The sequence below is a fragment of the Ambystoma mexicanum genome, chromosome 1q (assembly GCF_040938575.1).
Source record: "Ambystoma mexicanum isolate Mex_15411 chromosome 1q, UKY_AmexF1_1, whole genome shotgun sequence".
Taxonomy (NCBI): domain Eukaryota; kingdom Metazoa; phylum Chordata; class Amphibia; order Caudata; family Ambystomatidae; genus Ambystoma; species Ambystoma mexicanum.
This window is the reverse complement of record NC_090922.1, coordinates 1,104,933,596-1,104,951,619: the sequence shown is the minus strand read 5'-3', so window position 1 is coordinate 1,104,951,619 and position 18,024 is coordinate 1,104,933,596. Positions and strand designations below refer to the sequence as shown.

Genomic DNA, 18,024 nt, shown 5'->3' with positions numbered 1-18,024 from the left:
ACACGTTTTGCATATGACTATCACATTGTTGCCACATGTTTTTCCAATATTGCCAATTATTTTTACACAAGGGTGATAAGGCGGCTTTGGATGACTTAACCTTGTCTGAATTGTGACCTAGCATGCAAGCAATTTTATTGAATTGGGGATATGTTTAACTTGCAGAGGATTTTATATTTTGACCAAGCTGAGCGTGGTATGTACCTTTTTGTTTAGAACTTTATAACGCAATGATTGAAGCACTGAAAGATTCGCAAGCGCAGGCCCAAAAGACAAATTAACTACTTGTTGAAATCCTGTAAGGAGGTGCAGGCCCACCATCCGACCAAAAAAGCAACGTGTATTAAAGATGATTTTTCTTCCAGCTCAAAAAGAAAATGTAGATTTTCCATCTACAGTGCCCAAGTTTACAGTGGGGAGAAGAGTAACCCAAGAGGCATTTTGCAATAATTAAGACAAACTGAAAATAGTTCTCAAAAGCAGACCTGCTGGAAAAAGACCAGGAGGGATGCTGGCTGGGAATTCCCCTACGCTGGAGGGATTTTGCTGGCTGCACACCTTGCCTGCTTCTACTTGAGAGTTCTTCCCCTCCGCTAGTCAGCCTCAGACTTCGGGGCTACTGGCAGACACCTTCTGTCTTGCTTTCCTCCCGAAGGAGGATCTCTCAGTCTGCTGTTCCATTCACGACTTGAGAGAAGTCCCTCTTCTCTTTTTTTATTACAGGTTGCTGGGTCCTCCCCAGCGGAGGATCGTAGTCCATCCTCGTCTGTTGAACCCTTTTCATTGTTGGGTCAATCTTCTTTATCAAAGTACTTTGGTCCGAGACCAGGGTAATCATCAATACTCTCATCCTTATTCTGCATGGTGTTTGCAATATATTAAAGGGGAATCTCGGATCTTGTATTTCAAGAACAGTGGTTTGTTGGTGTCAAGGGAAAGGTTTAAGGGAGTTATTCTGCAAAACAGGAGCTCCGGTCCCTCAGTGGAAGGCAGGGGTTTGGGGGGTGGGGGGGGGGGGGAGGGCTTTCCCTGTGAGGTTTCGCTTACCACCACCCCTAGGGGAATTATTGCATAGCAGGCTCACCTCCCTAGCCTCAGAAGGAACCCACCACCAAGTGAATGAATCCTGCAATTCATAAGACACTGCTTACTTTTAGAAGGCAGTGTTCGACCCACCAGAAAAATAGTGCTTCAAACATAGCAGTGTACCCATGGCAAATAGTCAAGTGCGTTAACGCTTGACTGATGGGGAAGCCATACCATGTGAGACAAGATTTAGTCCAGGAAAGAGCAGTCACTTCATCTGGTGTCAAAGAAAATGCCAACCAACTGGGTCATCCATGGTAGCTACAACCCTTGTTCCCCTCCAAATAACTTGAGTCAGTGCAAGGACCCCGTTCAATATATGGCAAAATTGCAAAAAAAGGAGAACCTAGCATGTATAAAAGGAGCATGTATTAAAAGGGTCCCAGATAGAACATGTAGTCAACACGCTAGTTGTCCGTTCTCCGACATGAAGACCGTAATAGGGATACTTGTGTGGAGACATAGTGGCTAACAACTACAAATAAGTGAAAAAAGCTGGAGGCACCGGCACCTTTTATTACGATGGGCTGTAGTATGGAGATTCTCAATTTTGTACAAGGTGCTGACCTAACAGGAGTACTGGTAAATATGGGCCGCCCTTTAAAGAAAATTTTGATGGGTAATTGAGAAAAGGTACTGCAGTAAAATATCCCTTGTACTTAAGCAGATACATGAAGTGGTCAATGCGGTGTGAGGCAAGAGTGGAGGAAATCAAACCAGAGTCAACCTCTTCCCTCGTGAAAATGCAGATCACAACTGTAATGATTAATAGAAGTTCAATTAAGATAAGGAAAGTTAATCACACCATCCTAGAATAGGGGACTCTAAATGAACACATTCAGCGAGGAGGGTGTTATGCTATGCGAGAGGCACTAGTTTTCTACACTATACGTTAAACATTATGGTGAGAAGGGTGTACCATTATGCATTCCATACAAATCTTGAGATAACAATGCAGAATAAACATTTGTTTGCTAGATCCAGGATCTAACTTACCTGCAGCACCACTTTATGGTTTAGGGAAGGGGCAGAGGAAACATTCCAAATTCAAAACTGAAGAATTGCAACGCTGCGCGCTCATACCCTACACACAGATGGGGGGGGCGTGTGGTAAACTTCTACTCCACCTGGTATTATCATGTATTTCATTCTCGCATTAGTGGAAGCCTATTTACCAGTGTAGATGAAATTCTGGAACCAGATATGCCAGCAAAATTGGACACAAGGGTTTGAGCTCTTGTGAAGCGACGCAAACATCCCCCACCACTAAATGAAACAAATCAAAAAATGCTATGGACACCACATTAAGTTCTTTTGCACAAACATTACCAAAAATCACATTTTTTATCTTTTGATCAGCAAAACTAGAGTACATGGCCAAGATGCGTTCTCAGAGTTTATACAGACAGATTCAACATATTATTGGTACAGTGTTAACAGTCCGGGATAACAAATTATGGTATACTGCCAATTACAGAGTAAAGTGGTCATTAAGCATGCTATGCAATAGATCTAAATCAATCAGAATGGTTGGAAAGGTAGGTACGAAACTCAGACCATTCTTGGGGCGGGAGTGCAGAGCAAGTGGGTTCACATATTCCTCCTCGCATGTTTGAGTCCAGGTAAGTGCAGCCAGCCACATTTTTAACTAGGAGGGGAGGATTACTTCCAGTGCCGAGTACACATCTTTTGGCTACAACACACCTTATATTTAGACAGGATATTTATTCACAGTGCCTTCCCAAACAAAACCCCCAATGAATCTGGTTCAATGGTAGATCACTGCAAGTGTCTAAACCCTCATTCCAGATGTTTGAGCCTGGTACATGCCCAAAACATGAGTATATGGTCGGCCTCCTCATCATAGCATCTTAGGCAAGTGTGGAGTGATTTGCAGGGCAAAACAGTTAAGCCTGTGTGGGGTGGGGCCAGGAGGGGGGTTTACAACACAACATTTCCAGAATTGTGTACTGTATGCAGCAAAATCTGAAATTGAGGGAGACTGCGAGCGGGGGAGCACATTAGCTCTCCATTGGGAGTCAGCTTTCCATTGGGCTGAGGTCTAACTCGTTCACCCATGCAGCACGCACCCTGGATGCAGTGTCTGGAATTTTCCCCAGAATCATTTTATACAGGGGGGGGGGGGGGGGGAAGGGGACTAGCCAGTGTGCTCCACATGAGCTGGCAATGTATTGTAATTCCTGGGTGTTTGGGTTAATCCGGGAAGCATGGCCACACAGATCGGATTGCTGCATGCAGCCTATAGTATTGGGGTGTCAGACGCTCTGGATCAGGATCGGAAACACTTAATGTCTGGGGTATGATGAACCTTCCATTGGGGGAATAGATCTGTCAGTGCCCTTTACCCCAACCCATACCAGTGGTGTAACAGCGCTGTATCATATGTAGGTTATAGCCCAGGGAATCTCCAGATGGGAAGCCATTTGTAAAAAGGGGGTGTGTCTCGACCATTAATGGTAGTTTCCATCACCAAGTTAAAAGCGTGGAGGCAGTAGGGTCTAGTGGAGAGTCGTCTTTGTAGGTCAGTATCTCTCACTGCCAGCTGTAATGGGCGGACGACCAACAGTACGAGGCATGCTGAGCCTGTGCTGCTATCCAACTATACAGCTCGAGGTTGGGGGCTGTGAAGCCACCCCTCTCGTAGGGTAGGGGTCATGGAGGCCCCATTTCTTTAAGGTAGGCTTAGCCTACACAAATCACTGGGGCCTATTTGCCTTTAAAAGAGGGCAGAATCCCTCTTTAAGCAGATCTGAAGACTTTGCAAGGAGTAGCAAGAAGAGCTCACTGGGACCCTGGCTGAAGGTACAGTCTGCCTTGCATCTGCCACGAAAGAAGGCCAGGAACGCCAAGAGGGAAGAAAGACACCTCCCCTAAACATCGCCCAGGGAACCGAGGGAGATACTCAATCCAGGAGGACCCTCTGGCAGATGCAGAACCGGTACCCAGCCAGCACATATGCCCAGTTAGGATCGGCAAGCAAACTTCCTGGGTGTAAAGCCTCTGAACCAAACCAAGGTCAAAACTGTTGCCTACAACACTCCTCAGCTTTGCAACACTCTCCTCAGCTTTGGGCCATTCCACCTTAAAGGACGTCACAAGCCCAGCAAAGAAGCTAGGAGTGCACAGAAAACATCAACCAGTGTCCACTTAAGGGCATATAAGCAAGTCGAGCCCCTCAAGCTGCACAGCTGACAAGCCCCAGTCGCACACGCTGCCGACACATCTCGACCAGTGCTTCAGAACCGCCAACAAGCACCGAGAGAACGATTCCAGACCCTGAGCCGCCGTGTAGGCCAGCCTCACTCGCGAAACTGCCTGCCGACCGATACCCCGCAGCCGTCTCCAGCCTTGAACTCTGTCGCAGAGGCAGCATATCTCCCTAAAACCAACTACACTGTTGTGCACCAAGAACTTCTACAAGCACAGGGTACATTGTGGTTCTGCCCACCAGCCCCCCGTGACATTTTATGACCCCCATTGCTCCCTTTGTGCTGAAACCAAGTATCCTGAACTATTGAGATTTCTTGATCAACTAGCCTCATGTCGGTTTCGAGAAGTTAAAGGATGCACTCTCGCTACTGTCTGCAGAGGACCTGCATTCCTTTATAGGGTGGGTTGTATTATGTAGTGTGCTAGAACTGTCTGTTTAATAATAATGCAGATTGTATACAAACTTGAGTCCCTTTTATCATTGGGTAATTGTTTTTTGCTGTTGCAACTAAAACTATCCACGACCTTGCAGAGATAAGCCCAAGGCATAAAATAAGGTGTCACGTAGCAATTTGCTATGCAATTCTGCAGATTTGCTATTAAATTAACATTTGTGTAGCAAAGCTAGCCATTTAAGTTAGCCTGTTCAATGAAAGCACAGCTCACCCTGCATTCCTCCCTTGTCCTCAGGGCTTTCGCCACCCTCTTCTCTGTCCACTCCCAAGTTGAAAGGGGCTAATGGCGAGAGAGCGCAGCAGTTATCTCCTCCACTCTAAAGTGCCAAAGGCATGTGGGAGTGTTAAACAGGAATTTCTCTTTTTCAAATAATTGTCATAAGTAATTGGGATGCTATTTCGATTAAGCCAACTATATCCCGTCTGTTTTAACTTTACATGTTTTAGAAATGTAAAACGAATACAGTATTGCTACTGTAAAACACTACATTGTCGATCTTTACAGTAAAGTTTAGGCTAGTGTACTAAAATCTTGGTGTCAATTATATTTAATTTTGTTGGTGAAGATGCATCATATTGAGGAATTAACACTTTTGAAAAATGTACCCGATCACACAGCCAAATGATGCAAACCTAGTGCTGTGGCCTGTTGGTTGCATACATCTTTTCAACTGGTGCTCAACCCATGAGTTGATCCCATAACCCCGACATTCTATCTTGTATCACCTTGTGGTTTTATACCAGCTACCCTGAAAGTGGGAAGGCGACAAATAGTCCACCGAATTTGTCCCGTTCTATGCCCGCTACGCCATCCACTCTGCTTAGACTTGCACTGTAGTTAGCCTTCAAAGCTAAGAGGAGGCTGATCATATGCTTTGCTCTATGATTAGAATTGCATTATATATTTGCACCTGTCAGCGAGAGCTGGCCAAACTGTTCAGAGTCTTTATCATATCTATGTGTGTCCATTCATGCAGCTAACCTTTTACATATTACAGAAGTCATCCAGGGCTCACAAAGTATACTCGCCCACTTACATAGACGAGTAGATTTCATGCGCGGAGAGTCATTTGCAGGGGATGCTTGAACATTTGCAATAAATGTCAAATAAAGGTTTGCTGTGCATGGCTGGCCTCTGGGTAGCAGCAGTGGGCCAAACAAAGTGGGTTTGTGATGACATGCACCATTTTACAGAAAGTGCATTTACATGTTTTGTCATCCGTTGCCATAGGTTGAGTGCATTTCTCTTAGGTCAAGTAAGTAAACTAAGTTACTAGGTAGGTCTAGCAGAACTCTAATTTGTAAAGCCTGACTCATCTCACTAATGTCTTACTTTAGCGTTACATTGTTGCTAATTGTACATCTTGGTAAAACATCTGTTTAGCACAACATTGCTAATCAATTGAGTTTGCTAATCAAATAACATTAGTCGACTCTGCTAATCAATTTTTCTTCACTCATTTATGCCTTGTAATCCTGCCGTTCCATCCATGTTAACAAAGTTGAAGGAGGTGTATAATTGACTTGTTACCAATCTGTTTGGAGCCCTTCTGGTGTACTAGAGGTGTGGGGCCGATTGATTTAGAAACAGATATTCATGCCTGGACCACTGGTTCCCCGGAAGTTGATTCGTCACACTTTTACTCCCCATTTTTAAACTTCAAGAATAAATGCAATATAAAAAAGGAGCAACAATGTGTTTTTTCCTCCACAAGAAATGTGAGACTGTAGCAGACTCATCCAAAGAGTTAACACTGTATGGGAATGATGCTCTAGCAGTGAACATGACAAAAAGGCAGGTTTCCTCTCACAATTATTAGATACGTGTGCAGTAGAACTAACACCCTCTACCAAATAGAATAGATAAGCACCAACATCGAGCTTCCCCTGCATGCATAGATAAGTACAAGATCAGCATAGTCGCTCACAAATAACAGACCATCTTGAGCAGGAGCCAATCACGCTCCCCCTCAAACAAAAGGCAAATCAGGGCAATGGCAATGAAAGCTTCCATCATGTACAACTTGTGGCGTGGAACAATGCAAGTTGACCAATGGTAGACTATACCGACACAGAACAAATGAGGAATGGATCTATAGAAGAGGTACAACATAGTATGCAGAAATGCAAACCCTTCGAAAATAGAAAAATGCCACAGACCTTGGTATAGTATCCATTCCTCGCATGTAACAAATGTCATGGGTCTCAGCAGTACAAGATTACCACAGATAAGGCAGTCACAGCAGTGGAGGTTCCACTCGGACAAAACTGCACAGGAAAGAACAGCGCAAGCACCCTCAACCCCCCCCCCAAACCCTGCTAAACAGGTAAATGAAGGTTGTCGAATGCAAGCTACACTTGCATAAAACAGAAACCCCATAGGTTTAAGCAGTCCATGTTCTCCTCACAAAGAACATGCCCAGCAGGGGTGAGCCAAGTTCTCCTCAAATAGAATAGGAATAGCTTAACAGGAGTGGGAGCACCACCCACATAGAACAGAACAGTTAATTTCCTCTGCAGTGCAAGCTCCTCACAGAAGTACTAAAATTTGAAAGAGACTTCAAAGGCTAAATGAATTAGAAATCCAACAGTAACAATTTAGTAAACTATAATTAGAAATAATTCAAGCTTGAACAATCAATGTGTCTACCATTTCCCGGCTACTCTACAGCTGCCCCACTTATCGCTCCACTTCCCAAAGCATGTTGCAGAAGGGGTGTTAATATTACAGGTGGCCAAGTCACTCAATATGCCTTTCATTGTTCCCTCTACAAATGTCTGCACATGATATCTTCTGTAAAACAGACCTGGTCAATAACGCCAACTTGAATTATGCGTTTTGGGATTTGAAAGCAGAAATGTCTCTAGATTAAGAAAAGCTCTCATTTGCTGGAACTAGTAGTGCTTAATGCTATGCCATTGCTGATAACGATAGCGCAGAGGCAATCTACATATGTCATGTTCAAATGTTGGCTGGCCAGAATTAGCCTTACGTCCTTCAGAAGTCAGTAAAATTACGATCGACTGAGCCAATAAGTGTTTAGAAATTGGAGGAATCCTGCATGAAGAGCTACATAAACAAAAAACCTATCTGGACTACCACTACAGGGACATGTTTTGCAGAGTTTCTAATTCTTTTGCAAATGCAACTGTTTCATTGTTTTGCAAAGCGCTTCCGCTAGGTGGAGAGCCAGGTTTTGAAAGTTTTAAATGTCTTGAAGATTTGAAAGAAGCTGCACGCTATTGAGTAACAATCAAGGGCCCTGCGCTACAGTTGACAATAGTACAATTTACTACATTGACTCCATTTTAAGGTTTAATGGACGTTTAAAACTAGACATTGAATACTAACCCATGCCCAGATAAGGTTTTAAAAAGGTGGGGAGTATTTTACACACCGTTAGAACAAAAATAAATGGTAAGAGTAAATGTAATTTGCCTCAGCAAGCTGTGAATAGTATGCAACAAGCAACCAGAACATTACTCAACTCAAACATGAATCAAAAACATAACCAAAACAGTGTAGCAAAGTTGTCTAGCTTGAAAAAGATCTACATTTGTGGAAAATGTTCTCCAACAATGTGTGAAAACACCACATAGAAGCAACTTTATGATAAATGCACCCAACACAGGACCTCTGAAAAATACTTGTGCAATGCAAGTAAGTTTTCACCGAAAACGCATTGCTTGTTTGTTAAAAGGATACGTCCCAATTGTAACCAAGTTTACCACCTTGTTACTGCTACAATCCTAAATCCTAGGAAAATAAATACGCATGCATAGTGCTCCTCTCCAGACACAACATATACCGGAAGTCAAACGGAAAAACCATCTCATCGCACCGAGTTTCACCTTCTTAAAATGCTCAGAACACAGTCTAGACAAAAATGCCAGAACTGCTCAGTTTCACTGTCTGCAGTTTTATACATGCAGATAAGAATCTGAATCATATGATCTGTTTTCTGCCAAGGCACCTGCCCTTTGCAGTGACCTCCGCTTTAAATTGATGGGTAAACTTACACATAGAAAGCTAAAAAAGGTGTCATATTTGCAGGATTTTAATGCACAAGTAGGCTTGATATGACACTTATCTGGAGGCCGTAGTACACGTCAGATGCAGTGCAAGACCAAAAAACCAATGGCTAAAGAAAAATTAACATGGAAAAAAAAAACGTACAAGTCTGCCATTACTTTTTCAAAGATCGTGATTATGGCCATACATACCCTCCGTGCTAGCAGCAGGCCTGTGCAATAGGAGGCAGCATAGTTGGTCAGTCCAACCTTCACACCATACTTGGGGAGTTCATGGGAGTAGGCGGCACAAACAATCATATCTCCTTCAATCCTGGCATAAGCAACCTGGAAGAAAATGTGTCTAGTTAAATAATGCATTTTTTTGTTTTGTGGTCACTAGGTCATGTACCCGAATACAAAGACACAAAAGGAAGCGCCCCAAAAGAGATATATATGCAGTGCGTTAGGCTTCCGGCACAACCCCCCTTGACACCTCGCCACATCCCACCCATTACATTTTACAAGTGTTAATAGATGGATATTAAGGGACATTAGCGTTTACGGTCGAGTGCTCTAATGTAGGGCTTTTTTGTCCACAAGGAGCCATACACACCTGGCATATGATATCTCTGTTGGTGATGCGTACAATCATCCGATACTTGGGAGTGTTGTACTTGTTTTTGTCCTGAATCACCAACCGTTTGCGAGCATAGTAATCAGTTTTCCCCTCTGAAAATAGAAATTACCAATTGTTAAAGTGTTTTGAGAAACGCATAGCATTAAAGGTGGAGTGAAAGATAAAACTTGCCTCTCCTTCGACGAAACTTGACCTGGTACCTCTTGAAATAGGCCTTGCTCTTTACAACTTTTACAAACCCCTTAAAAACAAAATAGCAGGAATAAGCTCATCGTATAACCAGTTACATTGGCATAAATTAACTCCTGCCAAACATCACATGCCCAATTTGGACACTACCATGATCGAATACAGATTGTTATCAGCCAGAAATATAAGCACGTGACATGCTTTTATCAACATCGACAGGAAGATTAGTTGTAGGTGAATATGTAGAATACCTCAAGTTTTCAGGTCACTGCCCAGTGTCTCCAATACTCACATTGCACTTTGCAAACATTTCTCACGACACAAGCTTTGCCTTAAACTCATTATGCATTATCAAACTGTAGGGTTACACTCATTTTACTCATGCTGGTTAAGCAAAAAGCAATGTTGCATTTACAGGATGGGAAGGCCGCAGGGATTAAACCTCTGCCTGCTTTCTCAGTTTAGGAGATACTGGAGTAGACTGCTGAAAGAAGTGAGCTGGAATTCTGACCCCTGCTCTGATCACCTATCAAACGCTGTTAATTACTCAAACAGGCAAATGTTTTGGCTGACCACCAAGCACAGCACCCAAGCACGTTTCAGTGAGGTTCGAGGAAGAGCTCAGCCAACTCACATAAGGAAGTTGAAATGTGCACCTGGGTTCTTCATCCTTAAAGCAACTGGTTCTCTAAACCAAAAGCTCATGTCTCTCATAACTTACTACCTAGTTTACAGCATTGATAATCTCCAGACAGCACTCTACATTCCATCCACAAATTATGGGGTGGATCGCCAAAGTTGGTGCTAGGAGAGAGCCTACCCCCTTCAGGACCATCCAGGTCCATAAGGTTAATGTAAAAAAATGATTTGCAGTACAGACGGTCATTTTAACTCACCAATTAAAATGTAGTGTTTATATTTGCAAATAGTCTAAAACCCTTTAACTTCTTTCCAAATGCAAGTAATAGTGGTGTCCCTTGTGCCCTACACCACACTTTACATGAGTGAAGATGGTGAATAAATCACCCATGCCTTCACCGATTTAGAGCTCTGTGAATCAGGGAAAACATGGGCGATGTGGGAACGTTTCTGGGACGCTGGAAAACATGGTGCATGAAGCACTCATCACCCTCACCCCTCGCTCTGCCAGTCTTTATCCGGATGGGGTCAGAAAGCGGCCCCTACCCCTCTACCTTATCCAAGAATTGGCAAGAGAAAGGGTGAAGAGCTTGTTTGGACCCACTTCCTACAACGTGAAGGTAAGGGGGAAGACCAGCATCCTGAAATGATCGTCAATGCAGCAAATAAAAAGGGAATGCTGTGCATGCATGAATTGTGTGTGTGTGTACGTTTGTGTGGTTTAACGTGTGTGAGTTTATTTGAAAAGAGCGAGTGTAAGACTATTTGCCTAAGTGTGTGAATGATTAAGAGAAGCTGTATGTAAGCGCGACTGCCCGTGTATGGAAGGCTGGGACCTGGAGGAGGGCATTGGTGCATGCAGCTAATCATCTTTGTAAAATACAATGACCTGTTTTCTTACTGTGGCATGGCTTTCACAAAGGTGATAAGGTCTTACATTAGTACATGCGGGGGAGGAGTTTGGGGGAATGGGTTGGGCAGCAAGCTTGCCACAGTAAGAAAAATGTAGTTGCAGCACACACGCATTATTACTGTGGCACATCATTTCTAGTCATCAAGGGTGAAGGCAGCAAGATGGTTGTTCCTATGTGGTACTTGCCCACATTGATGGGCCAGTCTGAACATAATTCACTTGGCAAGGAAAGTTTTACTGGGCATCAAGGGTAAAGTCATGATTAGTATTTACATGGCTAGACTTCATTGGTGCAGCCAATCTAACCTTATTTTCTTAAGGTGGCATGGTATTTTGCACTGGTGTTATGAATTATTCCCCTTTACTGCACCTTACCGTGCATTCTTATGGACCCCCAAACTTATCGCTTAGATTTTTGCTATCTGACCTGTTCTTTTTACAAAGAACAGTGAAACCTTGAGCTTCACTACAGTGGCTTTTGCTCATCGGTTATGGGAAAAATGACATGTCCTTCAGACTGTCAGTACTGGGTAAACATAGCTTCCCTTAGTCTGGTTACTTTTAGTGACTTATCACTTGTCATTGTACAATGAATCTTCGAATACAATGCAAGGGGGGGGGGGCAGGCACTTTTTGATTTGCCCTAGACCAACACTCGAGAATTTGTGGTTACTCTGTGTGCTAAATGGACAAGCTGGTGGCAGCAGTGACTTTTTACCATGTTCTGATGCAGATTGGCTACTTACTGTGGCGAGTGGTCACACAGCCATGCCACAGAATGTTTGCTTGTCCTTTGGCCATCTTATCCTTTAGCCTTCTTCCTGGCCTGTGAGGCCAGGGGAATCCTTATAAGACTTTCAGTGCCTGGCAAAGCAGAAGCATTTGGTGGGCTACTGGAAGGCTATGTGCATTTCCTGCCAGGAAGTGGGCTGATACTGTCTGGTCCCAATCGACATACCGCTGTTAGTGCGTCAGAGGAATTATTAAGTTTTGCCACCAGTGGTTCTGCATTAGCCAGATCAATCATTTGCTAGTGGGGGAAGCTGCTCTTACCTGGCTTTTGGAATAAGAAGAGGACCCCTCTACCAACGTGAGAGATATCCTGGAAGATACTGAAGGAGCCAAGACTCCTGTCCAGCTACAAGACTTGCAAAGACACTGTGGACCCGTCTGAAGAAGGGTTGGCAACCAACTTCTGCCCTGGTAGAGCCCTGTCCTGTGAAAGATCTCCAGCAGTCCTGCGAAGGAGCTGCGACCATTGGAGTGGAGAGAACGTCCATTGCCTAATTCAGCTCTGAGTCCTGTGAAGAAGAGCCTTCAAAGCGCCCCAGGACAGCCTGTTGCTGATCGGCTCAGAGTTTAAACTACTTTGCTGCAGAAGTCACCATTCCGAGTTGATGTCTGGAACTTCGGGGATCCTCAGCTGGTGCAACAAGACTTACCCCTGATGTTTAGTGTTCCTAGCATCAAGGGGACCAGAGATAGGAGGGGGAAGCCTGACTGCGTCAAGTGAATCCCTTTGCGTCACCGTGCTTCAGTGGCCGTCATCTGAATTTGCATACCCGTGTCCATTTCTGTCCTAAGAGGGGCCCTGCATCGAATTTTGCTGCATTCTTCCGCTGAGAGTCCTTGCACCAGCATCAGACAAACCAGAGAAGAGCTGCTTGAACCTGCAACCCCTGGGGATCAAGAGCTGAGGCAGACGGCAGGAAAAGGGGACTCAGACCTTCAACCGACCTGCCAAGTCCTGCAAAGAATTGATGGGGTGAGCTGAAGCAATAAGCTGACCCCTAAAAACCCCCTTTAAAAAAGTTTGATAACTTTTATCAAACTTTAACACTTGGCTTTGCCATTGCTTGTTCACACAAGCAGTCCAAAAGTGGGGAACACGTTTTTTAGCTAGTTTAACTCTCCACCTGACAACTGTTCACTGGACCCCAAAAGAACCTACCTTCATTTTTTCCAGCTTCATAAACTGTGTGGAAATGTTGCTGATCCTTTGGGCACAAGGCCCCACACATTTTAGGGATGGACTTCTTAAGTAAGGATTGAATCTCTTCTGACTAGTAGTGCTAATACTAATCTGTACCTTCCTTTTCAGGAGTTTGATATGTATTAGGCCCATTCCAGTAATTTTACATATGCATCTAATTTTTAGTTCTGTGTGATAATATTATCTGTTTGTAGACATTTGGCCATAAGTAAAGACTTATTTTTATACCCGTTTGTCCAAGTGCGTTCCTTGACAGCTTCACTGTGTGTGCTCATTGTGGACCCCTTACAAACTCACCACCTCTTTAGCCTAGAACACTCGCCTTGCTACCTTGTACTAGTTTGGCTACAGCTTTTAGAGTTGTCCCTGTCACAATATAGGTGGGCCTTCTATGCATCTGTCCACCAGGCAAGAGTATAGAAAAATTAGTCTTAACTGGTAAAGCCAAGAGGTGTATTTTATCATATGGCAATGCGGACATGGTGCAACCTCCAAGCACAGGCATCGTAAACAGATTTCTTTTACTGGCATATATTGTGGGGAAAAGAGCCTCAAAATGAGTTTGAAAATGCTACAGTGCACGGTCTGTAACTTTATTTTATATCCTCACATTTTCGTGCTTTTCTATGGTATCCAATGCTTTTTTCATGACTGAATAGATGTGGTTTCAGGTTTGTTTGCACACCTCACCAACATGCTCATCGAGGTCTCTAACCCAACATGCTCAAATTCTATGTACCCATACACTACACATACCAATTAAGCTAACCACAAGACAAACTAACAGCCCCTCCCACCAGACATCAGAACACTGCCTCTAGAACCAGTTTAGATCCCACACCTCAGGCATTTTACGACTCGCCTTCGGACATAAAACGTATCCTTTGCCTCAAGCCCAGGGACCATATCTCCAGCCCTAAAATCTCTCCGGTGGCTGCAAGGATCAAGTTCAAGACACTTTGTATTGTCCACCAGGATTTCTGGTGCCAGGGCCCGCACTACATCCAATGCCCTCCCAAAATACTTACCTTTTCGAGCCCTTTGCTCAGCTACCACAACTCTAAGGGTTAGACACTTCTCCAGGCAGAGCAGGGGGTAGATTTCTCCTCTGCCGGGGCCTCCCTCTGGAATGGCCTCCCTGCCCCTCAAACAGGACACGATCAGGTTAGCCATGTTGAAATGGGTTGTCTAAAGGGTCACACTGTGTCTCGGCTACTCGGGCAGATCTTTTAACCTACTAGTGTTTACATAGCAGGGCAGTAGCCTCAGTTTCCTTCCCCACCCTCGCAACCAAGTTGGCCTTATGCAAAATAACGCACTATATACAGGCAAAACCTTATGCAGCGAGTCAGATAACACCACCCTATACAGCAATCCAGAAATGTGCAGACAGCACAATCATCAGAAAAGAGCAAACTACTGTGAAGTATTAACTGACAACTGTTCAATATATTGCAACCAGGTGTTTTAAGGCAGATAATCGGGTGTAAACGCGTATTGCTTTCTACTGTGCAGCAATATCAACTGGCATGACTGCAATTCAAGTCTCCAATGCAAAACCTGCAATGGCAAGGCTTCGGTCACCAAATTCCTAGAAAGAGCTTGGAAATATGAAGAAATCATTATACAAAAGGTCACAACATAACATGGTATCTCGGAATGCTCTCCCGATATCTATATTCATTATTCTTCCTCCCCATCTAGTTTTCACTCTACTCAATTAACCTTCCAAGATCCTTCTGAATGAAATAAGTCACTCATGATTGATCATATAGACATCTGTTTATTTAGTGTCAAAAATCATCGCAAACAAGATAAAGTTGAAAATATGCCATTGCACTAGAGCTTCATTTTTATTTCCAGCTCCTAAGAGAACCGACTGCCTGTTTTGACGGAAAAAACATTTCGGCACGAAATGAATGCCTTTCCCTGACATTTTCACCATGTCCAAACAGGTTCGTTTACATTTTACAAATCTTGTAATAACGCTTTCCGTTTTTATAGTGCACAGTAATCTCGGTGAAGCGCGCATTTAACTTTCCGGCGTTTTCCTCAAACTCGCTACAAGTTGTTATTTGTATTGCTTAATGTTGACATTACCATTCCAAAAAGGTGTGAATTAAAGGCGTTACCATTTCTGGATTGCATTTATTCGTTATATCGCACATACGTGAATTGTTGGACATTGATACTGCTTTGGCTTTCCTCTTCTGTTACCCTGTATTTTTCAGGTACTCGTACAACCCTTTCGCAGTCATGTACTGCGATTTCCCGCACAGCGCACGTGGCCAAGAAGCGCTCCCCAAGTAACACCTTTAGGGTAACCGATAAACTACTCTGGGGTAACATACAAAATGTGGGGAATGCCTGCGATTTTAAAAGAACATGGCTAAATAGGGCATTAAAAGAGCAACTTTATGTATCAGATTACGAGAGGTGTGTTCTCAGGTCAAAACTAGGACAGAAACTGAACCTGGAATCAAGAACAGCTGGTGCCAGCGTGTACATGAGCCACTGTCAAATAAGCAAACTACGGACGAAGACCGACCCAAGCGTGCAAAAAAAAAAAAAAAACACATGAAGCAATTAGGGGACATGCTCCAGAGTAAAGCAGGCAATGGCGCCGCTTCCCAGAAAGTAGACAGTCCCGTAGCCGGATGATATAGTACCGGGCTGCTCCGAAACCAAACATGGCGGCGCCCGTGCCCCAAACACTCCTCCCCCCATAGCCGGGACACCGCACCAGCGTGAAACCCAGTTTTGCCGGTCCCGAAACCTTGCCACACAAATGACAGTCAGCCGGAACCCGCGGCGAGTACTCGCCGGCAGCGCCACGTTCCAGGGAGCACCAGTCACTCGCTCTATAAATCCGAGTCCATCCTCAGAGGAGCGCTGTCATCGAACCCCATCCTCGGGCCCAGGCGTTGTGCAGCACCGTACCGAGCTCTGCGGCGCAGAAAGGGAGGAACATTACTAACCATTTTACACTTTTCTGCCCTATGTTGGCACGGACAGGGGAGTCACCGCATCGACTCTCGGCTCCCGTTGAGCTGGGAAAAAGGCCTTTCCTTCCACGCATGCGTAGTATGTAGGCCGTCGCCTGGCTGACAAGTGGAACCGAGTGGGAAAGAGGGTATTCGTCTTACTGGAAGCAGGCGATGAAAAGACTGCCGCCATCTAACGGCGAGAGGAGAACACAGCCACTGGTTAGCCGGTTTTTGGACATCTCCTGGCTTTTCTAGTGTCTCTGAATGAGGTTATGAGTAAACAGAATGTATAATTATAGTGCTGCCCTGTGTTAGTTGGTCTGTGAGGAGGATTTTGTTGTGTGCCAGTAAAGGTTGAGACAGGTTTGCTGTTTATTCTTGAAACAGACACGGGGAGTCTAATTTATTTCTGGACACTAGATGGTGCACATCACCAAACATTGATGAAAAGGTCCCTAATCAAATGTTAACAAGGAGAATGCTGTCAAGCGGCATTGCTCTGCACACAGACATTGCTGTCACAGGCTAACAAGGTTACTCACTAATTCAGCTTTTTTAAATGTTTTTTTTACTGTTTATATGTCAGTAATTGACAATATGATTGATAATCTAGTAACCTCTGCACTTGCATGCAGTTTATTTTGTTTAAGCACAATAGAAATGTATCAAATCAAACATTGAAAATGTACAATCGCCGATCTCGGGTGCTTCTCATCTGTAACCTCAACACAAAGCATGCCTATGGCGTGTGGCACACATCCCAATAAGATCATTTCGGAGGCTTGTGGATCGACTTAGAATCGCATGCTTTGCATAGGCAGACATCTAGTGGTAGTTGCAGAGTATTGCCTAGTTTGCTTTCGAACTTAGAAAGTTACGTGGGCGGGATTGTGATGCTATCACTAGTGTGTTTACTGTACCCATGGGCCTTATCTCGTCGAGGTCCATCAGATAGTTTTTTGTATCGTGCTCGGTCATTTTAAATGCTGAGTCCATATCTTTGATGCTTTAAGATTAAGATAACTGCATTGTAACACTTATTCCGTCCTTTCGGTGAATGCAGTTTCGACGCATGCTTCGATGAGCAGCCTCAGTCAACTGCAGATTTCAGCAAATTCCTCTGTGAAGCTATGGCAGGCTTCGGCCTACACCAGACTTTAGCTTTGTAGTAGGTAGAGACCGGGTACTGATTATCTTCACTACTTTTATAGACTACATCTTTTCACGCCCCTTGTACACTGCTTTTTTCTAGCTGCCATTTTATTTTATAAAATGGAGAGAACACCCTTTAAATTTTGTTGTGTAACAGGAAATGTCCATGGAAGCACACTCCTAGTGTGTTATCATTGCCTTCTCTGAGAGCTAGAAGGTTGTTGTGCGCCAGGCAAACTCTCTAAGCCTAAGGCGCTCATATAGTGGCACACCAAAAGGTGGGCAGCCTACCCTATGATGGCTCAGTTACGAGATCCCCTCTGGCGCCTTTGAATCAGATCCGAAAGGCCACAGCAGCTGTAGCTCCAATCAGGATGGCGAAGACATTTTAGAGGAGCCTTCTTGCTCCTGCTTATCGGTCCCCAGCCCCAAACGGCAGGCCCAGCGCGCTGCTAGGGGGAAAACATCTGGCGACAAAGACATACACACCACAGACATTAACACACAACGCCTAGCCGGCTTTTGATAGGTACGCCGAAAGGCCACGTGGTAGTGGAAGGTACAGCAAGGCCTACAGATTCCACGCACCACAAGCCTGCTACACTAATGCCTTCCTGGCCAGGCTTAGGGGAAAAAGTAAACCGGCTCAGATTACTGTGCTTTCCAAACCTTTGACGGAACATATTTTGCTAATGTTGAAACACAAGATACTCAAGATGCCTAAAGGG

At 44.3% G+C, this 18,024-nt stretch overlaps 1 protein-coding gene across 1 annotated transcript in view; it reads right to left on the bottom strand.

Moving 5' to 3' along the window:
• RPL5 (ribosomal protein L5) overlaps positions 1-16,278 on the bottom strand; it is a 62,666-nt gene extending 46,388 nt beyond the window's left edge. The window contains exons 1-4 of the mRNA XM_069641806.1: positions 16,136-16,278; positions 9,595-9,664; positions 9,400-9,515; positions 8,997-9,131 (exon numbers count right to left, since the gene is read on the bottom strand). Of these exons, the coding sequence (XP_069497907.1) occupies positions 8,997-9,131; positions 9,400-9,515; positions 9,595-9,664; positions 16,136-16,138 (324 nt within the window). The 5' untranslated portion in view covers positions 16,139-16,278. The remainder of the gene's footprint in view (positions 1-8,996; positions 9,132-9,399; positions 9,516-9,594; positions 9,665-16,135) is intronic.
• Between the last annotated feature and the right edge of the window lie 1,746 nt (positions 16,279-18,024).